The sequence below is a fragment of the Scleropages formosus genome, chromosome 25 (genome assembly GCF_900964775.1).
Source record: "Scleropages formosus chromosome 25, fSclFor1.1, whole genome shotgun sequence".
Classification (NCBI taxonomy): Eukaryota; Metazoa; Chordata; class Actinopteri; order Osteoglossiformes; family Osteoglossidae; genus Scleropages; species Scleropages formosus.
Window position 1 is genome coordinate 16673664 of NC_041830.1, and position 26760 is coordinate 16700423.

Genomic DNA, 26760 nt, shown 5'->3' on the forward strand with positions numbered 1-26760 from the left:
GAGCGGAGGCAGGCGGAGGTGCGGCCCGGCCGTCTGTGCGCTTACGGGACGAACCCCCGCACCTGAGAGACTCGACAAAAGCAACAAAGCATAAGAAAAAAGGTGGCAAGAGCGCAGCGAGGAGCAGCAGAGCATCGACCACTCGGTTTGGGAACCGCGATCATTTCTCCGCTTCTCGTGTGACTGGAATTCTTGTTTTCCTAAACTGCTGGAATGTGATTCTTTTCTTTTCTGCGGAGAAACTGGTCGGGCAGGTCGTCGCCGAGCTCCTCCAGCACAGTTGTTGTGTCTCGCTTAGGCGAACAGGGGTGACAAAGAAGAGAGCGAATTCTGCAGAACTGAGACCAGGCAAAGAAAAACAAGCTGACTGGAAAGAGCACTTTTACTTCCCACTAAACAAATAAGTCATCAATTCATCTGTTCATGCAATAATCTTAACTCACTCCTATAGCACAAGCATACAAATTCGGGATAAAATTACTAAATAAATTATATATTATATATGTTCTATATATAATATATATTAAATCATATATCTGTAAATCTGCTTATAATGTTCAGTTTTGAGGTGCAGCGCCCCCTGCTGTTCTCCCTGCAGTCCTGCAACACCATGAAATTGTGCACAGGACTGCAATCAGTAAATTCCTGCTGTAAGTGACATGAATTTTTCACATGAAGACTTACCATAAGAGGGCAGCAGGCGGCGTAGCGGTTAGAGCTGCTTCCTTTCGACTTGGAATTGCTCGAGTGGAAAAGTACCCTGCCGGAAACAGATAAATCAGTGCAAGTTGCTTTGGAGAAAAACATTAGTTCAACGAATAAACCTGAACCAATGATGAATGACAGCTGCCATGTGCTCTATTCGCAATATCAGAAATGTTCCCAGAGTCTCAGCTCTGAAAAGCAGTCAGTTTACAGGGTTAATTTCCTTGTATTTGGCCTGTCCCACGTAATCCATCAAAGGCGGTGGGGGTGAGTGGGGTAGGGGTGGTGTACTGCTGGAGACAGCGAACAGGTGACGAGGGGCTTTCTCGCAACCGTGTTGCGTTTCCTCCTTCCGTACACACATTTGCCCGAAGAGACGTCTCCGAGCCGCAGGTGCGACAGCTCACATTTACCCAGCAGGCAGCAGGTTTACCCCGGAGGGAGGGGTGACGCTTCGGCCCCTTACAGCAGCTCTGACTGCGTGGAGCAGCACACGCGAAGTGCGGAAGACACGCACCTCCTGCACTCGGAAGTGGGCTTCTACCCCCTCGCTGCTCAGCAGAGGGTGTTTGTAGCAACAGCCGACGGACAGACTTCGGCCGCCGTTGAAGTGGGCATCCCGTTTCTCGACACCAAACTCCACCGGCCCCCGTTGCTGGCTTCCATCCCGGCACGAAGTCGGAATTTGGTTTCGGGGCACGGATTGTCGAGCACTGATTCGCGGCTGGGAGTAAATATTTGCATGAAGTACCTGAGCGTGACGGGATTGCGAAAACACACAGTGGGAGGACAAAGAGATGGCCGCTGACAGGTCGAGTGACGTGCGAGCGAGGGTCGTGCACGAACGGCCATCCGGTGACGCAACGTGTTCGGCGGGAGAGCGGAGACGCTCCGGGGTGACTCACGGTTCCGGAAAAGATCCCTCCCTTGTTGCTCAAAGCTGGAAATGACACCTCCCCTTGTTTTGTTTGCATCTCGAAGCGGGGCAGTTAAGCTGAACAGCAGCAGCAGAGCACTATCATTAGCGTTCTTTTGTCAATTACTCCTTCATTCGGAACATCCTGTTGCATAAAACGGAGTAAAACTGTGAGCGGCGCAGCTCTTTCACTCGAGGAAGAACAAGAGCGAAAACCTCACCGAGCTTCTTGGGACACGTGCAAAAGCCTGGAGGTTGTGGGGTCACATCACGTAGACGACAAGCACGGCTGCCTTTCTCACACTTCCTGGGAAGCTGCCTCGTGCGAAAACATTCGTTTATGCAAGAGTGGGGGTGTGAGAGTGTGTGCAAAGAGCCGCCCTCGAACCGAAGGGAGAGTCGGAACGACTCCGCTTATTTCGTTTCTCCCAAATGACAGGGTGGAGGAAGTAAAATGTATTATTTATTACCATGTGATGAAAGCCCTTAATTTGTTTCCTGGAAGCCGGAGTGAGATGGATGGGAGATGGCAGCGCGGAGCGCATCTGGAAGGCGTCCTCGGCCCACCACGTCCGCACATGCTCCTTTCAGCTTGATCCCACTTTGGCGCGTTTATTTATTTACGGGACATGTTGGGGCATAATGGACTCCATCATCTGCTTCGCGGACTAATTGTTGAGGAGCGGCGGCAGCGCACGGTCAGGCCAGCGGAGAGCGAGGGTCAAAGGGAACGGGTCGACGGGGCACCGACGGGTTCGGATCACCGTATCGCAAGCCAGCCGAGCGTCCTCATGGCTAAACCGTAAATTATGTCTGATTTTTAAAAATTCACCCCCTTGCTAAACACACACTGGGGGGTGTCACACATGGCTCGTTAAGCTTCATGTCTTCCGTGGCCATTTACCGCGTTTCCCACAGTTCGTTGTGTGTTTACCGGGGTAATTATGTGGTTTAATTTGACAGGATCTAGAGCTGCTGGCACAGTCAACGTCTCCCAGCCATCAGACGCACGCGTATCTCTTATCTACGGCTACTCTGGTTGCCTGACATCCAGCAGCTCATGCCATCTCCCACGCACCTCCCACAGGACCTGTACCTGTACCACGTAGGTTTGGGATCCAGGGCCCGAGTTACAGTCGCTTTTTTTAATTTGTTCATTGATCAGACACTTTGTCCCAAAGCAACTTACACTGTGAGCTTTGTACACTGAGCTCCTTACACTGATCTACCTATCAGTAGAGCTGGGTCATTTTTACTGCATCAACTTAGGCTACGTACTCCGGTCAAGGGTGCAACAGCTGGAGTGGGGATTCGATCCCTGCTGTATTGATGTTAACCAAGCGAAGGTTATTTCTCAAGGATGCCACACGCAGCCAATAAGGAGAAGTGCGTCCGCGTGTCACTCGTCTGGCGCTTTGCCACATCCACGTGGTGGGATCTTGCGGCGCTACGGCTGCGGAGTCCAAAGTGCGGACGACGCGTCGCAGGAAGGCAAAGTTCCCGCTCAACGGCGAAGAGCAGCCGGCCCACAAGGTGGCAGTCAACGCTCAGGGATGATTCCCTGGAAAATCGCTGCATTTAGCGCGAGCGCAACTTTCCAAGTGCGTTCGGCCGCTCGTGGCGAGCGCTTTGCTTACAGTGGAGGGCGAGAGAATATCTATCAGGCCACGCGGACGGCAACGGTTCGATTCGCGCTTTGACGGAACCCCGGATTCATTGCGAGGTCCAAAATTTTGAAGTAAAAAAGGTGGGACCTGTGCAAAGACTAGCGCAGTGTTTTTGAGAGGGCAAATACAGTGACCCGAAGCAGCACTGAAACGCTTCCTGGCACAGGGCAAAATTTTGACCTCACTCTGCTACCAGCCCCAGAAGTGGTGCCATCCCGTTATAAGGCAGGGAATCCTCGAGGTCCCCAATCCCACCACCCTCCTCTTCGGCGTGGACCTGTGTCAGCCGAGCAGATGTGTCCTTATTTACCCCCTAAGGATGTTGCAAACTTTGATTAAATCTCCTCTAATCCTTCTTAACTTCAGAGGTTTCTGCTTCATTGCCCTCAGTCTTTCCCCAGTGCTTGTCCCTCGTGACTCAAGCGCAGTTTTTTCCTTCCTGCTTTCGGAGCAAAACTTGGATGACCTTCGTCTCCACGTTTTCTTGCATTTTACGGCGTAGGACGCGAAGCAGAAAGGACCTGCGGTGCAACTGCTTACTTTGTCGTCGGAGCTTGAAAGCTCAAGTTCCGAGCGAATGTTTCGGTTGCGGTGACGGAGGGTAATTGGCTTGACAACTTGGTGGAAACCTGAGGCTCCTTCTCTCTTGACACTCAACGTGTTTTTCCATGCGGTCGATTGCAGCCGATTGCGTTCCCGTTCCGGTGCAGCTGCTCGCTTCGCTCCGCGCGCCGCGTTACTGATGCAACACGTACGAGCAGGTAGCCTATTGATTAGGGAACCAGGCCTCTGACAAAAACAAGGGTTCAAATCCCAGGGCTCCTCTGCCCGTTAGCAAGGCGTTAAACCTGGATCATCGCGGTAAAATATCCACCTGGATAAATGTTTAAAAATGTGGGGTATGTAAATTGGTTGGATGAAAGTGTCTGCGAAGCGCGAACCAAGGCAGCCCAGATATGGAGCCAAATTTACCCGTGTGCGTGTGCTACAGATTGCCGGAGAAGCTGTGTCCTTGTTAAACAGAACATTTTTTTGAAGTCCCGACTCTTAAGCAAGGCAGGATAAGAGGCTGGAAAAAAGGAGGAGGAGGAGGAGTAGAAAAGGTGTCTGAAGAGAAGCAGAAGTTCGCCTTTGCTCATTCTCCTAACTTGTGCCTGTGGGTGATTTGTGCAGAGACTTTCATGCGAGGCGTGTACTTCGCCGCCACCGCCGCCGCCGCCGCCGCCTCCTCCCAGCCAGGCCGACTTCGCATGGACTTGAGCCCGAGACACGGGTAAACATCTGCATCTCCTCAAACACGCCTGCAACCTCATCCCACAAGGGCCCCGGTTTGTTCTTGCAGAACGGCTCCAGTCGGGCAGGATCTCCATAGCGTCGGTAGTTGTCCGCGGTCGTCCAGCGTGATCCTTTCGGCACCGGTCCATCCGAGCAGAGCAACTGCTGACGTGTCTCGGCGTGTCCGTGCCGCTGCCCGGGTAACAAGTTCTAAAAATAAGACCGTGGCCTACTTCCTAATGGCAGCCCCTTGGGCCATGTCTGGGCACATGCTACGAACAGGGACGTTTTGGCGGAAAACGTGACGGGGACACGAAGGCCATAAACCCCGTAGTCTCGTAGAGGTTGCACAGAGCCGGAGCCCATCGGGTTTCCGATAACCAGCTCCGTTGAAGCAGTGCTGACAATGACGGAGAAGCAGGACGACAAAGGGGGTCGAGACTGGGCACCACGGCGTCTGGCGCGTCGCATTCCGCTACACTACCTGACAGGTTCACAAAGGAACATTACTAGTTCCTCAACCAACGGCAGCTGCGCCGTAACTGAAGCACTAACACTCTCTTCTTCTTTTTGACTGCATGGCCATGTGCGAAGTGCGACTGCTCATCGTGATGATCCATTACTTTGCACTTCCGAACTGAACGGCCCGAGAGGTGTCGCTGACATGGGGTACAACAGAGCCAATACACCTGGGACATGTCAGTGAAGACCGTGCTGGGCCTGGACCTGCTCTTCACCAGCACCGAGGAGCTCATTCTTGCGCAAAGCCCTAGAGTGCCCCTCGGATACTGAAGATAAAGGGGCAAATTTATTCCCACGCTGATTTTTTTGTTACGAACAGCAAGATGAAATCAGTGTCATGAAAGTCTCGAGGGACTCTGGGTAAATCTGAAATCAAGTTGTAGACACAGTGCTTCTACTGCCGTTGTTCTGAGGATAGTTCACGTTCAAAAAAGGCCTGGCAAATAAATATAATAAAATAATGAATCCCCTGTAGCTAATGTAGCCTTGCTGTTCTCTGTAGGCCTTGCTGAGCTCTTGTTGCCTGTAGTCTGCTTTTGTTGAGGTGACACCATTGTGGTGACCGCTGTTACCCCAGTTGTTACCCCCCCGTGCCAGTGATAAACCGCCCCATCAGTAATAATTTCAACAACACATCCTGGGTGATCCTATCCTGCTCATCCCCGGGAAGCTGAAGGACGCCATCTGTAGGAGCAGCGGTTTGCGTCCCATTCGGGTTCTCGTGCAGTTCCTTGAGAACGCTTTGAGAAACGGCCCACGTCGGCAGCATTCCTGCTCTGCCGACGATTCTATGCGTTTCGGGGCTTTGTCGAAGAAAGTTTCAGGCGCTCCGTGAGCGAGAGACTTCTGAAAACGGAAAGGAGAAGGGGGAAAAAACTGCCTTTGAGTGCTTCCTAATACACGCCGCTCTTCCGCACGTTGCCGGGTTTGCATCCGCAGCCATCTGGCAACGGATTTGCCTCCTCCGGGACTGCTGGTGTGATCCACCTGAAGTTTCCCGCAATGTGACTGTTATTCACTGCTGCGCTGCCAGGACCAGAAACACACACATGCCTTTATATTAAACGAGTCTCTCCGGGTTCGCTGACTCACTTTCAAAAGATTACTCTTATGTCTGCATGAAGGAAAAAACCTCATAACGTAGCTGTGTTTTCATTATTAAAGTAACCCAAGTGTAAAGTAAAAATAACCTATGTGCATCCGAGTCTGGATGCTGAAGCCAGCTTTATATTTGCTTTCATAATTCATCTCAAGTTTGATGTTTTTAGGCCTTTAGTTGGTGAGGGGAGTGCATTTTTGTTTTGAAATTGGGACATTGTTACTTCTCTTCTTCAGATCTCAGGATCTGTGAAGTCTGTTGTATTGTTTTTAAGCAGAAGAAGAAGCAATGAGGAAATTTATTTTGCTTCTTTGTGGCTGCTGTGTGGACCGTGCACTGGGCAGTGGGGCTGCTGTTAGACCGAACGGTATCAGCTTACACTGAAACAGTTCTACTTCCATCAGCTCCCAGCTCCGCAGTCCGTTCTCTCCACTGCAATCCCCTCAGTGACCGTGCATCCTACTCCAAACCCAACTTCTGACTAATGACATCGGAAACCCTCTTCTTGTCGCAATAAACTGAACAGATTACTATTATTGAATCTATTTTTACTTGTTAGACTGTTATTTCTTCCTGTATTGTTTTTTTGACTTCTCAAACCACTTGCACTGGCAAAAACAAATCAAGCTGACATTGACCCAGCGTTGCTCAAAACAAAACTGTATATCATTCTTTCATACTTAATATGCAAGCAGGACTGAACTGAACACAGCTGCGAGTAAATCGGGTTGAAACCAAACTGAAAAACAGGATTAAGCTGAAATTCTATGGCACTGGTGTGAAACACCAATTAAGGACGACACTCAATGGGCACCTATATTGGCATTTGCTGAAAGATCATATATCACAGCTGCGATTTTATATCCTAAGGCTGTGTTCCCATGGTAACAAGAAAAACTGAAATAAATACTGTAAGGACATTAGCACCTAAATCCATGTTTGACAAACAAAGCCATCTCTTCTCTGTCAGTGCACAAGTAAACGCTTGTCCTGCAAACAGTTTTGAACCGGACCATCTTGAAGCACAAAACTACTGAACGCGCTGCTGGCACAATCACGGACAGCAAAGAATTGTGTCTGCAGAGACATATTTTCATCTTTTGGCTGCCATCTCTCGTGGCTGGACAAAATAACGGCCCCTTTTAACACTAAACACATTTCGCACAGATCACCGCGACCTGTTCCCGCCGTAGTACCCTCGACCAAGGGTTCGTACCACGAACTGCTATGCAAAAATTACCCTGCTGCCTTAATGAGCTGAGGAGAAAGAGGTCTGATAAATTATTAAATCATAATATCGGAACTATAAGGCTCAGCTGGAAATAAATCCGATAACACAGATGTTGCTTAAAGCTGGGAGGTAAAGCGTGCCGGCTACGAGTGTGTAATGTACGTAAATACACATTTTGTATTCGCCGCTCTATCCACATTTAGCCAGACTGTGTCCTGCTGACAAAATAGTTCCACTGCCCTGAGAGGCTCCCCTCGTCCGACTTGGCAGCGCTCGGCCGCATTCTATGGATGTCTCAGCCAGAACGCGAGCGCTGCCAAGAACACAGTGTGCGCTGGCTCTGGCCCAAACTGGGCCGCGGGGCCCCGGCGGGGAGGCCACGCGGCCCGGCGCAGAGAGCACCTCGTCTCCGTCGCTCCAGCCGCCGCTCGAGCCGTTGCTCGGCTTTGATGCGACACCAGCGCTTAAAAAAAAGACACGGTTCTGCGCAAACCGCTGTCCGCTCGGAACTGGAAGGTGCCGAAGCGCAGCGCCTCGAGGGCCAAACTGGATGTGGTCAGACAGGATCCATGTTCAAGTGCTGGAGGGGGGCACCCTCCTCCACCAAAAAAGTCCAGTGCCAAAAAGTGCGAAGTGTGAAATCATCAGCTGTGCGATCCCACCCGAGCGAAAAGCTTCGCTGCGAGCTAAATATTCTGTTTGTGACCTGCTGTCACATCGGAGCCAAAAAACAGCCCGCTCCTGTTTCGCCCTGTCCGCACCTTCTATTTGGGGTAAAGTTGGCCATCACTCGACAGCACATTCCTGGACATTCGGACGTCAGATGACGACCTGCGATGGCCCCCGGGGAGCTATTGATCCTCGCCGGCTTAGCAGATGCGCTTGGACTCGGACTGTGAGGTCCCGCTGAGAAAGTGGCCGGACGGCTCATGTTTATCTGGCGCTCGCAGTACTTTTAAGGCAAAGCACGAAGCATCATACACTGCGTCGGCTGTTTTCCATTAGGTTTCTGGAGAGCGCTCAAACCATCCGAAAGCCGAGAACATTTTTAGTTCCTTAACGCAGGGCTTTCTCTCTCACGGCTGCTCTCTTGAAGCCCTTGTTTATGGTGGTCCTCTAAGGTTTGCGAGGGACATTTTGGAGAGAAGCTGTGGGTAAACAGTAAATTGGGGCTTGCGAAGATCCCGCCATTTTCCGTTTCTCTATTCCCAAAACTATTTGTATTGGCAGCCTTGGTAGGTTTCCCCTCAGATCCTCCTCGCCTCCCACATAGCCACCCCTGGCTTGACTTGTCGTAATCCCTTCGGCTGCAGCGATCTGGCTTCGCGGCACCGATTTCGACACTCGGAGTGAAGAAATACAATATGGCTGCGCGAATTGTCTGTGGGGAAACACGGAGGAACGCGGAATATTTCTCAAAAACACACAGAACGGCTCTACGGCGCTCTACGGCGCTCTGGGCACCTGGACCCGTGAGGTTAAAGTTAAATGCGGAGCTCTTGAACCGTTACTCCCCCTGCTGCCCATCCAGTAGACACACGCATTCCTGGAGAAGACTAACTCTAAGCGAAGCCCTCAGCTTTACGCCGCTAAACGTCCGATCTGAGCCGTGAAACACCCCTCCGTTGCCATTATCGGGGACCACGGATGTGTGAAGATGAAGGGTGCGCCCCATTAGGTAGCCTGCAGCCTGAAAAGGCACCTGCCAGCGGAAGGCCCGAGACCCCCTATCCCACAGAGAGTTTGTGGAAGGGAAGGGAGGCTCCGGCGCTTGTTTCGTGGAACAAGGGGCCCCTTCGGTGACAAAGCGAATCCGACTGACGACTCTAAGAACGACGAGAAGAAACGGGATTCAAAGCGGCTTCAGGGTAATGGGACGTGATGGCGCGCGCTGCCAGCGACAGTCGCGGGGCGTCGGCTCGCGTTGCGTCGACAGCGAGAGGAGCAGCGAGAAATCCCCTCGCAACTGGTGAAGATCATGTCGGCGAAGGCTGTCGCCTCGCATTTGGCCGATTAACGTCTTAAAGCGCACGGAGCGGGCAGGGGGATCGCTGTGGACGGCAGACAGGCGCCGCGCCGGGAGCTCCGACACCGCACCACGTCCAGGGCAAAGAGGCGTTCCTCGCGGCCCGCTGATCATGTGGCGCCGGAGCCGCAGTCCACATGAACTTCCACACACGGGAGCTCCGCAAACACGGAGCAGAGAGGCTCAGACAGGGAGGTAGCGGAAGAACCAGCAAGATTGCAGCAGCTTTAAAGAGAAACAGGAAGAACGCGGGAGAAAACGGTGACGGGGGACTGCCTCCCGACTCCGACCCCCAAGGGTTCGGCTCCCGCTCATAAATTGCAGCAGCGGGAGCACCTTCTGATGAACCGTTTAACTGGCCGGCGTAGGACGAGGAGACATCGGGGACAACGGGTAGCGTAGTGGTTACAACCCAAGGGTCACAGCTTTGAGTCACAGTTATGGTAACCTTGAGCAAGGTACTTACCCTAAATGGCCCCAGTAGAGTTACCCAGCTGGATAACTGGGTAAATCGTTGCAAGCGGCTCTACATTACAAGTCACTTTGGAGAAAAGTGTCAGATAAATATGAATGAGGATGCATGAATGCATGAATGCGGAGCAGGAGAATCGGTAAATGTGTGTGGTGTGAGAACGTGTTCATTTACAGCGAATGGCAACATGATGATATTCTGCGTGGGAAACTACGTTTGACATATGTAAATATTTGCTTTGTGGGAGTCTATGATTCTGTGTGGAATCTGATCGTGTGTGTGTGTATGTGTGTGTGTGTCTGTGCGCATCTGTACGTTTACAGTGAGCAGAAAGCTGCAGATGGACAGTGTACGTGAACGTACGGAGTGCGTGCGAACCCCCCGTGAAGCGACACCGGGGGAAACTCGATTCCACGTCCTTCACCTGCTCTTATTGCCGTCGCCCCTTTTCCGCAACGGAGCAAAAGAGTTTGTTTAAATGCAGGCCAAACTTTCTGGATTTAAAGTTACACCAAAAAATATGATTTAATCCTTATCTTCCAGGGAGAATTGTCAAAAGTAGGGCAGTTCGCTTTGATATAGAACTTCGAACCCCCTGGTGATACGGATCCTTCCACCTCTTAATCATCATAATATAGAAATAAGAAATGCAAAAGAAGCAGAAACAAACATGAGGCTGAACGGCCTTTAAAGATGCACGCCAGTTTCGGCGTCGGGGAACGCGTTCTTTGAGCTTGACTGACACGCGCACACACACATGCGCGCACACACACACACACACACACACAGGTGCGTCTGATAAACACGGTGCGCCGTTCTCTTAATGAGCCCCGAGATGTGGCCTGCGAGCCCAGCCCTGCAGATACCGGTGAGTCAGAAAGGATGCGGGTGGCGGGAGCGAAGGTCAAAAAGCCTCAAACCACAGGCCCTGGGGGAGGAGCTGGGGGGGGCGGGGTGTCACAGCCCTGCACCCCCCGCCTTCTAACAGGACCATGCCGGAAAGCCGCGTGAGCGCCCGAAGGCTGACGCGAGCGCGAGGATCAGATCTCCGCGGCACAATACCCCGCCGTGACACCGGCGAGCCCGAATGCGTCTTTTCAGCCCATTGTAGGTCAGACGTGTTTGCAGGGTGGGGGGGCCTAAATGTAGCGGACGGGTCCGTGTGAGGAAGGCTGGTGAGCCGCGCCGTCGGACCAAACGGTTACGGTCGCCGTTTGCTTGCTTGCTCCGCAGAAGTGCTCTTCAGTCCAATTACGAAAGAGATGATGAGGAATACGAAACATGACTTAATGCTGGATGCAGCATCCGAAATAGAAACTGGAGAAAGGCTTGATTTATTCCCCCATTAGTCATCATGCGAGAGCATCATTTCCTGCTCTTAATTTGAGCTTCGGTGCCGCGGACGGTTGCGCTGCCGCAAGCGATTCACGGGGAGCGTCTCGGGCAAAGAGCGCGGCGAAACGACGCACTTCCGGAGACTTCCGGGGACTTCGGCCCAGAACGGAAAGGCTTGTTCGCGCCGCTCTAACGGCCCTTCGCCGCCAATACATCTGGAGCTCACGCCTACAGGGGGCCATAACCCCCGAGTGTAACTACCAGGTGTAAACCCCCCCCCCCAGAGAGACACCGTAACAGCCGAGCGTTTCCCAGAATATGCGTGTGTATGAGGTGACGCTCCTGAATTATGGATCAGCAGTAATCGCCGTGCCGCCTCTGAATCAAGGCTCTCAGAAGGGAAAAAAGGCAACATTTCAGCGTCTCTGTCGGCACTCGACTTCACCGCGCTTCAGCATCAACAAACAGGGAACTCTCCGGAAAGAGCCGCATGACGAGGTACATACAGTGCGAGTGTTTGTGGGAAACAGGGAAAGCAACAGAGGGGATCCAAGGAGCGCCACGAGCGCCACGAGCGCCGGTGGGGGACGGGAGCCCTGGAACGAACACGTGATCCGCACCGATAGCGGCTTTTACACCTGTCCCCGTTACCGTCCACCCTGCACCTCCCATCAAATGAGCTCTAAACTCAGGGCTCAAAGCAAAGAAATGGACTGGGGCAGCAGGTGGGGCGCAGCGGTTACTGCTGCCGCCTTGTGATCGAAGGACATGGGTTTGAATCCCACCTCTTGCTGCGTTATCGCTGATCGAGGTGCTTCGTACGTGAACTGATACAGTAAAAATTTGTATAAAAGGGTAAATCAGTGTGTGAGGCTTCGGGTACAGGCCTTACTTTGCATATCGCTTTGGACAGGGCGTAATTAATCATCGAGGGAAGCTGAAAGGTGAGCTCTCAGAAAACGGGAAGCGCGGGGCGGCGGGTGAGGCCAGAGCTCAGCCCGGCCATCTCCTTCGCCGGAACACACCGCCGCCGCGAGCCCGTCGCGCGAGGCATGGGGGAGAGGGGCGTCGCGTCTCCCCAGGTGAAGAAGGAGAAATAATGGTCACGCAAACAGCGCTCATAAAGACATTATCGGATGTATCTGCAGAGATAATGGGATCAGAGCGATTTTCTCCCATTAATAACGGTGGCAGGAAAAAAGCAGAATGGCTTGAAACACGAAGCGTGATGAGAGAATGCGCCACGGGTCCTTTCGCAGATCGCATCAGTGTGTTGCTCTTTTGATATAATCTGATGATAAAAGCTCTTTCTTCGCCATTCAGGACCTGACATTAGCATTTGCATGCTCTCCGAGAATTTGCATAACCGTATCGCGTTTTACGGGAGCGACATCCAGCCAAATACCATCTAATCAACGGCAGCAGCCTCCTGCCAGCATGTCGGCGGCTCCGGCTCGGGGCGCCGGGCTCCGCTCGCAGCCCTTGGTCCCGGCCGCCCCGGGGGACGTCCCCCCCGGCGGAGCGAGAGCGGCGCCGTTTTGATGTCATCTCCAATTGTCACCGATATTGCGCCGACAACGAGCAGCGCGAAGTACAGCCACAGACGCTCTTTGTCCGCTATGTAAAATCATGTCGTTCCACAAACAGCTCTGCCACCGTTTCTCGAGGGCGGGGATATTCAAATCGGGGCCCGTCGGCCTCATCGCCCCGTCTCGCTCCTGCGGCGTAAGAGCGGCGTGAAAAACCAGCCTCAGGTGCTCAAAATATATTTGAAAAAAAGTGGAATGTGTATTAAATTTTAAATATGTATCGTATATATTACATATTATATTAATATATATAATACGTATATTTATGTATAAAATATATTTTTGAAAGAGTGGAAAAAAAAATTCTGAACAGATGAAGGTGTGAAACAGATCACAGACAGACGCTGTGCTCCTCGCTGGTGAACTCAGTTTCCAGAAGCATCTCGGCTCCGAGCAAAGCAGTCGGGCTTCGGCAGAGATTCCTGGCAGGAGAGGTCAAAGGTCACCACGATCTGGGGGGCTCTTTCCCGCTCACTTTCCATGAACATTTCCCAGGAACACATCCCCGCAGAGCAATAATAATGAAGCCATGTGATTTTCTCTCTTTTTTGTTTTTAAATCAGTTCAGATGTCCGTTCCTTAATGGCACAAAATCCAAAATTTCGAAGACTTAGTTAATTTCAAATGGTGCAGAAAATGCAATTAGAAGCCAAACGGCATAAAGATGGAGCCTGCAGATGTGCGTCCTGACGTCAGACGGCGCAGAGCGAGGACGCGAAAGAGAGCGAAGACGACCCGTGAAGCGCGCGATCGCCTCGACCGCAAACGCGGCTCCGAGAACGGAAACCCTCCGGAGACGGCGAGGAAGGGCCCGGAAGGCTCGGGACGCACGGCCAAGGACGAGTTTCGAGAACGCGGCGTAACTCGGCAGCAAGCGGTGCGAGAAGCGCCCGGGAGAAACTGCAGCCGCCGGCCGAGCGTCTGAAGACGGGAAGCGGGAAGCCGCGGGGAGCCGCAGGGAGCCGCGGAACGCAGCGAGACGCAGGTGATGGAGGACGCGGGAGCCGCACGGACTCTCGATGGAGCCGGAAAGCTCCGAAAGCCATTTACGGGCTCTGCGGCTCACAAATGGAAAACAATGGAAACCTCTGCCCGTATCTGAGAAACGCGCAATAGCCGAGGGAAAACGCTTGATTTATATTTCCAGGCACAACAAGGCCGGAAAAAATTCCTGGAACATAAAGAAGCGAGGTCAGGAAAACAAGTTATTCAAAGGCATCGACGGGCAGCTTCGCCATAAATTGTGCGCCGGTGCACATGTCACCTCTTTTCTTCTCTTTTGATCACGTTTGTTTTCTGGTTTCTAAACTGGATCAAATTATGGGCTCGGTGCGGTTCAAGAATGTTCCGGAATGCAACAAGAAGGAAAATACACTGTTATATCCCCGAGTTTAGCCAGCTGTGCCGAGAAGAACTGCTTGAAAAAGCACCTTTTGCGGAAGGACAAAATTCGCCTCTTCTCTTTCAAGAACTATTTGCTCCGCTTTAACACGGTTGATGGAACTGCTGTTCATTCCTCATCGTTCCTTTGATATTCGCTAAGAAAATTTAATGAGGGCATCTAGAAATAATCAACAAAAAGTCCTATGTGAAACAGACACACAACTCCGCACTCGGAACAGAAATAATATCTGCAATTAAAAGGAGAGGAAAAACAAAGGGCTCCGCTGCAATCCACATCGGCAAGGAATTAATTGAGCGAATAATATTTAAGACTCGCATAGAACTAATTTTAGATTGCTTAATATGGCACTCAGCAATTTTTTAATTACTTTATTTTGTGCATTTCGATAATCCGTCGAGCCGATGAAGAGTCATGATCTGCAACTCGCCAAATTCCTCTGTTTATTTACAAATGTTGGAGCCGTAATCCGCAAAATCCCCACCAATCCCCTTAAGCGGGACCTGGTAATCTCCGACGAAATTGTCCGTAAAACCTTTAACATTTTCCAAAGGTCAACGGGAAGCTCGCAGGCTTTTCGAGAGAAGAGCGACCCATTTGGCCCGGCGTGCGCGCCGCGCTCAATTAGCGAACGCCTCCTTAACTGGCCACCTGCGCCGGAGAGTCGCCCGCACGTGCGCTGGGACGGGATCCGCGGCACCCGGCCAAGTGCCATCGCGTGCTACGGAAACAGACCTGCCGACGACTTGACTTCTGCCGCTTGGACTCCGAGGAGGCCGACAGGGAAACTATGAATCGCATTGAATTTGGGTGGTGGATTTCTCGCTGGTCCCGCTCACAAGGGGTCTGAAACCTAAAGTCTGTGGGTTTTCAGTTATGGCTCTGATGTGAATGAGAGAGCCCCCCGCCCCCTTGCCCCTCAGAGCTGCTGAATCCTTCTCAACATTCAGGAAGGGCCTCAAAACCACCTCTTTCAGAGGCACTCCTGTCCGGAGAGCTTCGTAAATGTGCACGTCGCGTCCGTCGTATCAGTTCTACGTGCGGCTTCATCCAGGCCTCGGACACTCGGCCCGTCCTTCCGCAATCGTGCGTCAGCATCTATAGTTCACGTGTTGCAAAACGCACTTCGTTTAGTTGCTAAACGAATAAAAGCGGACGTAGGTTCAGAGGTTTACCACCAAATCTAGGCAATTATCAAACGCTGAGCTGCGGGGATTAAAGCAATGATTGATGGAAGAAAATTGGTTAATTGGGACGCGCTTCAGGCCACTCGGATCGTTCGTCGCATTGTTCAACACGACGCTTGCAGCCTCTTCCAATTAAGCGCAGAAAAGTAGGAGCGTCTGAACTTCCCCGGCACGTTGCGCGCACGGCGGCTCGACTAGGCCGGAACGCGGAGGCAAAGCGAGTAGGACGCGGGATCAGAGCGCGGCCCCGTTTCGGCGCCGATCACACGGCACCGCGATCCGCCGTTCCCTCGCAGCGCCGGCCGCTCTGAAGTTTCGCCGGCGCTCCAAAGAGGATGGGAGATCACACGCGCTCGCTTTCCCGCGCACGTCGCCCGCTTGATCATGCGAGGACGGCAGCCGGCGGCTTCCAACAGACAACGCGCGCAGGTATTTTAAGATGTTCTTTGCAGACGCCTCTTGGCTCTGCGAGCGAGTGTGTGAGGAACATCTGAGATGACAATTGAAGCCATTGACAGCCTTAATTCGCTCCCTCATAAAGGGAGCGGGGGGTGGAAGGGATCGGAGGGGAGGGCGATTACAAGAGAGCGGTAGGGGCCGAACGAGGGGTCGGGGGCAAACGGGCGCTGAAAATTCCTGGCCGGTTGAATATGAGGAATATTGAATGTGAAACGTAATAATATCGAGCGCGGCGTCTTTAACGGCCTTTGTTCCGCACCGAGCGCAACGGCTTTTATTGCCATTGTATTTATAGCTCCGCTGCGCGTGTGATCTCACCTGCACCACGCAACGCTTCTCGCACAAGAAACGAAACGCACGAAACCCTCTGCAACGTTCAAACGATGCAGGGCATAAACCGCACGGCTCATTTACGTTTCTCAAAAGCGAGCGGAGGGGCCGCCGGCCTTCGCGTGACCGCGCGCCAATCCCGAGAGCCACGCGGCCCTTTCGGCAGCTCCGCGCTTTTCGGGAAAACGCTTTCCGTCCTCGGTCACGTGACCGCCCACTCGCGTTTTGAACGACTGCCTTCTTCCCATTTCATAAAACAGATGTGGCTTCGGCGATTGGGAGAGACTTTTGATCCCAGCTCTGCTTCCACGTGGCCCGAGAGCACCGTCCAAGCACGAGCACGTGGGAGACCTGGTTTACTCCGCAGTCGGTGCGGGAAAGTTAGTCAAGAACATGCGAGGGGATCCAAGGGCTGCGGTGGATCAGCATGACGCTTCTCCCGCTCCCCCGCTTTATCATCATCATCATTATTATTATTATTATTATTATTATTTTGTTGAGAATATGTCATTTATTCTGGCCACATTGTTATGGAAAGTGGTTTCAGCTCCTGACGCGACTTCCAAGAACAAAGCGTTCTCCATGAAGGCGGCATATATGTTCGAGTATTTATTAAAAAGAAAAAACACGATGAAAGTTTTTCCAACTTATGTAACGGCCATCACGCGTTACCAACCTCCTAGAAATATGGGCAGGCAGCGTTAGACGAGTCGCCCGAGGAATCTGAAAACGGTCCAAATCCACTTTGTTCCAGACACCCCGGGCAAGAATTCCCTGATACCTCAAATATTTTGGCTGTACGGGATTTCTTTTTTCCCCTCCAAAACCTCTTAATGCTAAGAAGAATTTGCCGATTACATCACCTCCGCTGGCGGCTTCGCGCGAGGGCCCCGCGGGACCCGCGTTTAAAGGGCCGCGGTCCCCGACGCAGGCCCCCGGAGCGCAGAGCTATATTGTAATATTATGCAAATCTCATCTATCGTAATTTTAAATGGGGCGCAGAAGATTATACGCGATTTCCGCCTGCTTCCGCTCCCTGGGTCTCCGCTTGATAATTCGAGTCAGAACCGGGAGCGCCGGAGACGGCGCCGACGCCACACCCTTGGCGAGTCCCGCGCTCTGCTCCGCTCCACACGGGGGGGGGGGCGACCGGGACGGCGCACCGCGAGCCAGAGGCCGCTAAGCCATCAATTTGTTTGTAAACAGCAGATAAGATTAATCGGCAGCAAATTAAATCCCCGAGCGGGAAGTGGAATGGGATACGCGCACGTGAACGCTCGAACGCTCGTTGCGTGCATTCTCAGCCCGCGAGGGGTATTAAAATGTGGCAAAAACAAAGCATCTCTCGAGCTTCATGCGGGAACTCGGAACAAAGAGCGCCGCCCGAGCGTGTCCGCGGTCGCCGTACCCCGCGTGACGCGCGCCAACGATCGCATTCGCCAGTTGTGCCGGACGATCGACGACCGACAGCAGGTGAGAAATCAACGGAGGAACGGAAAGGGACAGAGACACACGCACACACACACAAGTCCATTTCAAAGTTTGCCTTTATTAGAGCAGGAAAAGGGGACACACAGATGACAAGTTCATAGGGGCGTTTCTGACGCGGCACCGCAAGGACCGGAAGAACACCGGAAGCGTGTGGAGGAAGAGGCCGGGACCGAGACCGGCGCGTTCCGGGATTAGCCCCATCGCACCCGAGCGGGGCTACGGCAGCAGCCGGCAGGTGGGCAATGTTGTGCAAAGTGGAAAAAACAGGCTGAAGGGAGCTGCGCGTGTGCTCCGGAACGAGGGGAGAGGTGGAAAAAGAGAGAGCGATAACTGTGACGAGCGAAGAGGGGAAAACGGGGACGGAAGAGTACCGCTTCGTGTCTCGAACGCAAACGCAAAGGGAATACTGACGTGCTAAGAGGGAAACGGGCGACGGGTCGAACCCCTGCTCCCTGCCGTTAGGGGCTTTACGCGCACGTAGCGTCGCGTCGCTCGCCGCTCGCTTGGCGCGGGGAGCCTCGACGGCACCGGCCGCAGATACGTTCGACGGGGACCGAAGGCACTTTGCTAGAAGACAACTTTACCGTGTTTATAAAAAGCTACGAAGGAAGGAAGAAACATCGAATGACGTTTACATAAAACTGAGCAACTTCCTTTAAAGGTTCCCCCCTTTTATACGGGGCGCGAGAAAGAACACGAGCGCTCCGAGCGCACCGTGAACACGCCGTTATTTTCGAACGGGGAGCTAAGGCCGCGACGCCGAAACCGTTTACACGGCGTACTTTACGCGCCGACGTCCGTCCATCAGGGTGCGTGCAGCTGACCGCGGGCAGTCACCTCAAACAAACTTATTTACGAAGGCACCTCGTCTGCGAAGACGGGCCCGAATTTCCCGGGTCCGTGAAATCGTCGCGGAGGGGAATGAAGGAAATGCAAAGTCCTGAGTATTACTAGTGAGCGAGGCTCCAAGTGCTCATCGCTCCTCCATATCGGCGTCGGTGGCAGGGAGCCTCAGCGCACTCGTGCGCTTTATTTACGCTCTTAATGACTTGGACCCTTAAATATTGCGTAATTGAACAGAAGTTCTTAAAGTAACACACAGGGGAAAAAGGCAGCAGTTTGTGCGGCGCGTACCCGGCCGAAAGAGCCCCTCGATTTTTGTTCTCGGTCTAGATCTGTTTGAGGAAGGCTCCGGAAAAGAGGGTTCTCAAAGCTGTTGTAAAGAACGAGGAAGAACGTAGGAAAGGAAAGCGGGAAGAATGAGGGCGACACCTTCGGGGGCCCCGCGTTTCAGAGGTCCGAACAACGCGTTTCACTTCTTTCTCTCTACCGTATGGAATGCCAGCTAACGATTTTACCGTCGTTATTGTTTCGTGCATCTTTTCGGCGCAGCAAAGTAAGCAAACGCGAGGAATCGAAGCGAGGGGGAAGAGACGACGTTGAAACGCGCAGCGAGTCGCGGATCGAGCGCCGCGAAAGTACCGGTACGCCGAGCGGACGTTCGTTCGGCATCCCGACCTGCGCGCGCACGCAAACAATACGGCGCTGTCCTATCTAGGTGGTTTTTGCAGCTGGATATTGCAACAACCTATGTATGTCTCTATTGCATATGTCATCAGTTGTCTATATACATACTCGATATTCGATGCTTCAAGAAATCAAGTGCAATCTTTGGTCAATCGTGTGTCTTTGGATTATCTGCAAATGCACCGATACTCGTTCCGCATCAAATCTCTCCCGCTCACTCTCGGGCAACATAAAGGTGAACTATGTTATATATAAGTTGACGCTAGAGTTCAAAGCGATTCGGTGACCTGAAATTATCTTTCATATCCTCGTGGCAGAGCTCTTCCACTGAGGACAAAGAGCTGTTCTAGGGCTGTTCTCAGTGAAAGACATTTACAAGTCAAGGGAAACGGGGGGGGGGGGGGGGGGGGGGGAACAGCAAGCGGACTGGCGACTAAAAGGTAACATTTCCATTTAGGTATCCATCACGGATGTGAACGCATATCAACAAATGCCTCCGTCCATCTTTATAAGTTGTGACAGAGGTGGTAATTACATAGTTATAGCATTAAAAAGTTTCACATTCAAAACGCAGCTCTCCGTTCCTTTCACTTATTTACAAAAAAACAGCTGCAAGCAATTACATCGCTCATGTACACTAAGACTAACAAAGATGTTGATATTATATTCATAAGAAGATGTAAAAGCGCATTTAACCGCTAATTAACTACAGCTTCAATTTTTCGTCACCAATAGTACCCATGTTCTGTCTGCAAAATGACACTTCGTTTTTTCTTTTCTTCAGTGTAACTACCAGTATTTCGTAACAATTCATAATGGATACCTAAACTAAGAAGAAATGTCTCCGCCTATTAGTGGAGAAATTGGCTGATTGTGTAAAGCAATTACAAAGCTAAACTTAAGCACAGGTGTGCAAATTTAACAATACATTTTCTACGAAAAACAATAAGAATAATAAGGGTTATAATAGTATGAATAACAGTGTTATTAATACTAATAATAATTCAAAATGCATAGTAAGCACAGTCATTTTCTCTTCTTACCAACCAAACCCCCCCCATAGCGCCAAGTGGATGTGCACACCCCTGGCAGGCACCCATCAGGAATGGGAAAGCACTACGGTAAAATTTCAGGATCTTCTTTAGTCAAGTTGTGAGTGCAAACTGTCTTTCTCTTACTCTCACACACACACACACACACACACACACACACACACGATTGGTCTACAAAGGCCTCAACCTTTACCCCTGCTTTGTAGGAGGAGCTCAGGTTAGTCGGGAGGGCGCGCTTGTGGACATCGCCGAGGACAACAACGCCCTCCCGGCGAGCGAAGGAATGTGGGGATGAGCGAAACTGTACGGGGTGTAAAACGTACGGGGTATTTTACGTGTTGCAGGAGTACGGGGTAACGAGGCGTCGAGTGCAGAGTTTTGTCTGCTATAGTGCTGGTTACTGACTGTAAGATACAGAGTGTACAGTGAGTTGCGGGCTTTGCATTACAGGGCACAGGACACACGGTACGGTGTCCAGCAAGTTATAGGCTTGACCCGACAAGGTCTGGGAAAAGAGCAAAGTACTCCGTACGCCGTACGTTCTACACAGCAAGGTACGGGAAAGCGGTGGCAGCCGGAGCGTTGCAGTGAGGGTTATAGGCTGCGTGGCGCACGAGGTGCGCGAAGGACGCGACGGGAGGGCGGCCCTCAGAGGTCAGTCGTCGCCTTGGCGGTGAGGGCCTGGATCCGAGCGGCGTTGCAGTTCTTGCAGAGGACGTGGCCATCCAGGGGGTAGCAACCCTGATTGTCCCCCTCGGACAGCAGGGTTCTGCAGTCCTGCAGGAAACACGCAGCAATAAACGGTCGCGCAGGTTCGGCTCGGGGCTCGGCAGTTCGGGAAGTCGAGGCAAAGGCTCCGGAGGAGCAGAAGCGGCACCGACCTCACAGCGGTAGCACTGCACATGGAAGTCACGCTCGAGGGCCACGATTCGCACGGTCTCCTCCTGGCCCGGGGCTGGCATGATGGGCTCCGTACACACGGAGCAGCGAGGAGCGTACTTCCTGTCATGGGAGAGAAGAGGCGGGGCTTCGGACCACGTGTCTGCAAGCGGGGCCAGAGACACGGGGCGGGAAACGTGGCGGAGCCCTTACTTGTGGAAGTCCTCGATGCAGTGGATGTTGTTGGAGGCATCCACGGTGAAGGGGATGCCGTCCAGGCTGCGGTGGCACACCACGCAGCTGAAGCAGTGCGGGTGGTAGGCCTTCCCCGTGGCCCGCAGGATGCGTTCCATGATGGGCTGGGCGCACACGTTGCACGTCTCCAGAGTGTTCTGCAAGGGGGCGGACGGACACGCACAGACCCGTGTCAAAGCAGCAAAGTCGCACCGTACACCCAGCGATGGCGACGCTCAAGTGGGAAGCGACACTGACTGTTAAAACCTGAGGAAAAGAGTTGATTAGATGCACGAAGCTGATGAATAAGAACACGGAGGTGACCGAGGATGCCTGCGAAAGAACGCCGCGGTTCACGGCGTTTCCGCAGGTCGCGATCCCCAGTCATTAATCTGCCCGTTCAGCTGATATGAGAAACTAAGCCGAAATTACCGGCTTGCATTAAGAAACGTAGCGGAGGGAGGTTGGGAGCAGGACGGGGAGAGGGGAGCCGACGCAGCGGAGCGCGTGCTTGGAGAAGGGGAGGCGTCACCGAGCGGCTCGCTGCAGGCTCGGCCGCTTCCTCCGACGCAACAAATGCGACCTAAGGCCAGGAGTTCAGAGACGCTAACGGAAGCGACCCCCCACCCCCAGCATACCCCAAACATCCATGTGTTGGCAGCAGAACCGCTTCTGGGGGAGCGCAGAGAGCAGGTGCAAACGGTGCCCGGCGCGCAATCCGGTCCTCGTCGATCAATGACGATATGACTAAAAACTATATTCTTATTTTTATCAACATAATATACATTTCGCCAAACCACTCCAAATGAGCTACACGGGGGAGCAGGTTGTGCTGCGGTTAGAGCTGCCACCTTGCACGCGAAGAACTAGAGCTGGAATCCCTGATGCGATTCTAGTACGCTAGATCGAGACACTTACCCTCAGTTGATACTGTAAAAAGTACCCTGCTGCACAAATGTGCATATCGATAGAAGTAGTTTAACACTGAGTCACTTTGGAGAAAAGCATCAGCTAAACATATTTTTAATAATATTATACATATATGAATATACACACACACATTTTCAGAACCGCTTGTCCCATACGGGGTCACGGGGAACCGGAGCCTACCCGGCAACACAGGGCGTAAGGCCGGAGGGGGAGGGGACACACCCAGGACAGGACGCCAGTCCGTCGCAGGGCACCCCAAGCGGGACTCAAACCCCAGACCCACCGGAAAGCAGGACCATGGTCCAACCCACTGCGCCACCACACCCCCTTATATGAATATATATTATTAGAATAATAATAACAACTGCACTGCCCACTTACAGAGCAGATGCTTTTAAGTCAGATTACACTTCTTCCCCATTACTATGTCTGGATATTTTACGAAAGTTTAAAACTTCACCAGAGTATCGCAGGTCAATCGCCGCGCTCAAGAAGACCACAGCACACGTCTCCTGCGACCAGAACCATCGCCCTTACGGCGGGACATACGCGTGCGTAAATGCTCGTCCACCCGTGCCGTCCTGCTGCTATAAACCGTGCCGCGACTCGTCCGGGAACGAGCGCGGCCTCCGTCCCCGCAGGCGAAGAGGACCGACGGAAAGGCTTCGCATGCCGATGAGGATCAAGCGTCGTCATCTTCCACTTGACAACGAAGGACAGTGCTGGGGAGCGGGGAGCGCGCGCGCAGTCGGCAGCGTCACATGCGGTCCCGTCCCCTCCCTACAAAGGTCTCACGCGGCCGTCGGGAACTTCGCCCGGGGGGGGGCGAGCGTCATACGGCGACCCGCGCCCACGGGTTAGGCGCAAAACATTTGCCCGTCCTGACTTTCGCCGAGACGACAAACGCCAGGACGATACAGGAGCGTCTCTGATGTTTTGTGCGGAGAAGCGTGCGGAGAAGCGGCGCTTTCGATGCATCCGGATGCTCCTACAGCCCTAAAACGCTGCAGCGGTTCGTCCGCAGCGTCGAGAGCTTTTGACGACACAATTCCCCCTCAGCGGCTCACTGGAAGATGCGCTCTTGTGCCACGACGACCGGTCGGAACTGGCTTATGTCGCACGACTGCCCAGATTGCCCGGGAACGCGGCCAGTGTCCCTCGCGCCGGTACCGGGACCCGCAGCCTCGTCATTCGGCGATTTACAGCACGACACGATCGCTCCCGAGTCCTTGGCACCGTTGCCGAACTCCTCTCGGAGCGTTTCGCGCCGCTTTTTTATTAATACATCTCAGCACCGATCAAGCGTTATTCCCCCCGATGCCGCAGAGGGGAAACGCTGAGGACTTCAAATTATCGGCATCGAAACTAATTCCAGCAATATCTTGCCGGGGCTTCGCGCCGACGTCAAAGCCGAGTCTCGCCATTCGCGCAACTTGGATACGTTAACCGGTAACTTTAAATGACGCTTGAGGAAAAACCCTCCCGTACCCAAGAAGCTTCCCTCGTCTCCGTCGCCGAGGCCCACGTGGCCACTAGGGGTCTCTGCACATTTACACATGGCTGGAGATCCGGAGCCGTCGCTCAAATGTGATGTTTTGCAGCACGTGCGATTTGTGGAGCTTCACGCATTTCTCCAAGTGTTTGCCCGGAAGGCTAAACAAACGTCTCGGCAGATAAGGTGAAGTTAAAATGTAGGTCAAGCGGAGCGAGCGGCGCGCTGGACTCGGCCCCCGGTCGGCTCCCTCCTCTTTGCCGCCGCTCTCCTTCGACGGCACAGAACGCGCGCACGTGCCAAGGGCTTAGGCGTCTTCTCGCCCTTCGCCCTCCAGAAAACTCTGCTCGACACCGATGTCCGTCTCTGCGAGGGAGCGTTTCCGGACGGTGTCCGGAACGTTCCTTCGCACGACCCCTTCTTCCCAGAACAAAGCGGCTCGCGCAACCGGACGCTCGACGAAGGAAATGCCGCGTCGCGTGCCGATATTCTACCGCAGCTCAAATTACATTAAATCCTTCGCGATACTTTGCTGCACCGCTCAGATTACGGGTTCAAAGTGCATATTACCTGCTTCCGACAAGCGCGTTACATCTATTATATGTTGAGTACGTTTTGCTCAACGGATGGAGAAGGCCTTTGCGGAAGCTCAACCTTCATCAGAGTTTTCGGAGAACGTTCGCTGAAAGTTTCGTGACCCGTCGAGCAAACAAGAGCAAAGAGTGGTTTCGACAAGGGCTGCCGCGCTTCTGCGCTTCTGCAGTTCGGCTCAGTCTCGCTAGAGGCGAAGAGCATAACTGCTGACCGTGAGGCTCCAGCTTTCAGCCAGGGAGCTGCTCCCGGACCGAACCCACGCTGCGCTGCAGCAGCGCCGCGATTCTGTCGTTCCGAGCATGGCGGAACCGCACTCGGCAGAGGCGGATCTCATTTCTTAGAACGTTTTGAGAATGTTTGTTCGCTTGAAATCCCGTGCTAGAAAAAGAACGGCGACACTAGGACCTCCTCTCCGTTACACCTTACTTTTCAGGGTCTTCTTTCCCTGGGAAGACCGACCTCACAGCTCCGTTCTGTTCAAGCGGGGCCCGGCACATCAGGATTACCCCGTTTTACACCGTTTCGCTGTCTGGCAGAAGCTGTCACCTGAAGTGACGTACGTAGCTTCCGCATTCACAAAGCTCTGAGGGCTCGAACCCACCACCAGCCAGCTGCACGCCTCTCTCTTTAGCCTCGCGCCCCTGGGATGAGAGTCGCTGCAGCTCTTCGGCACCGCCGGCGGGAGCGGAAATTAAACGGAGCAAAAAGAGAGGAAATTATTTGGCCGCAAAAACAGATTCAGGGCCCGGAAACTCCTCTCCGCACGGCGCAGGACGGTTACGCCGAACGCTGAGGGGAGGGGGGTGACGACACGTGTCCGGAGCACGTCGACGCGGCCTTTTCCGTTATTCGTTCGGATGTTCCCGACGCGCATCTTTCGAAAGGTAGCGAAGCGCGGGAGGAAAAGCCCTCGTGATGCGGACGGGCCCGGAAGAGGACGGCCTCGAGAGCGGCGCCAGGTCCCGGCGCGTCGCGCGGACGGCTACGGCCTCGGCGAGCGCAGGCTCCGGTGCGATCGGGAACCCGGGGAACCGCCAGCGACACGACGCCCCGCTGCTGGGAACTCGACCCCAGAACAGACCGAACCAGTTTCCGAGTTGCTCCGTTCTTAAAGGGTTCGCGCAGCGGTGCGAACGGATGTCAGAAGTGCGGTTCGAAAGCCGCAAGCACGGAAAAGTACACGCCGCACTCTAAGCAGCTTACGGGCATTTAGGGAACGAGCGCTTTAGTTTATTTTAACGAAAGAATGCAGGCAGAAACACCGGCGGAGGAGCTGCCCACACGCCGCACGGGGAAAGCGCGTGTCATTTGTTAGCTTGAGCGGGTCTTCAATCGTGACAACAAGTGATATCGGGACACTTTGTGCCGGCAGCGGACGCCGGGCAGCCCCTCCGCCCAGCCGTCCCGGGCGCCGTCAACTTACGGCAACAGCAGGGGAACTCCCCCTCGAAGCTTGCAAAAACAGTGTCCGAAAATGTATTTTTATTCTTCAAAAGTGGAAATCCATCCCTGTGGCCTAAATCGGATCTGCGGCTTCCCGTCTTGGTAGAGGCATCAAAAAGTGCCGCTTTAAGCGCTTCCCCCGTTCGTCCACCGCTTCGCAATCTGGCGAGCCGTATACCGAGCCTCGATCGCAGCGCGTGCGCGAGCGCGAGCGAGCTGCCGTCTGCCCGCATCGCACGGCTTCCCTCGCGCAGCCCTGCAATTACAGCTCCCTCGTTCACAGACGGCCTGCCTAGTTCAGCGTGTCGCACGTCGCTCCTGCGCGACCCCTTGAGCGGTTTGCATGCAAAGGCTCGCGAACGTTCCAGAACCGTGTATGATCCAGCCAGAGAGCATCGCACTTCAAGACGTCAGAAAATAACGGGAAAAAAAAAAGCAACACATCATCATCATCTACACAGAGCAACCCCTGCGGCGTCACCCAGGAAGTTCTCGTGATGTCCAGGGGCGGGAGGCCCTCGCCCGTACCCGCGTTTGCTCTAAGGCCCCGTTAAGACGCTGCTTCGCCGAATCTGACCCGCTGACTTTTCTCGGAAATCTCAGGCTGCAGATCCAAAGAAACACGAGGCAAACGCTCCCTGCGTAAACGTACACGGCGCTGCGTGTAAACCGATGAGCTCAATTACAATACATGCAAACGACCGGCTGCGCTAAATCGGTGCCTTGATGGAGGGACACCTGAGTTCACCGCGTAGCGTTAAACAGGAAGGAGAGACAATGGGGTATCATTCATCGTTTCAGACAGATTAAAACGGGCTCATGCAAAGTGGAGATCAACTGAAAACCACTGCACATCGCCTTCGTGCCGCTGTATTCAAAGAGGCGTTACGTCCACGCAAACAA

At 53.3% G+C, this 26760-nt stretch overlaps 1 protein-coding gene across 7 annotated transcripts in view; it reads right to left on the minus strand.

Moving 5' to 3' along the window:
* Window positions 1-17696: 17696 nt before the first annotated feature.
* The window catches only part of lpp (LIM domain containing preferred translocation partner in lipoma), a 74194-nt gene continuing 65130 nt past the window's right edge, over window positions 17697-26760 (minus strand). For 6 of the 7 annotated variants that reach the window (XM_029249237.1, XM_029249241.1, XM_029249240.1 and 3 more), the window contains exons 8-10: window positions 21378-21556; window positions 21167-21287; window positions 17697-21062 (exon numbers count right to left, since the gene is read on the minus strand). In XM_029249237.1, coding sequence (XP_029105070.1) covers window positions 20934-21062; window positions 21167-21287; window positions 21378-21556 — 429 coding nt within the window. In that variant the 3' untranslated portion in view covers window positions 17697-20933. The remainder of the gene's footprint in view (window positions 21063-21166; window positions 21288-21377; window positions 21557-26760) is intronic. The other variant, XM_029249243.1, reaches the window with a different exon arrangement.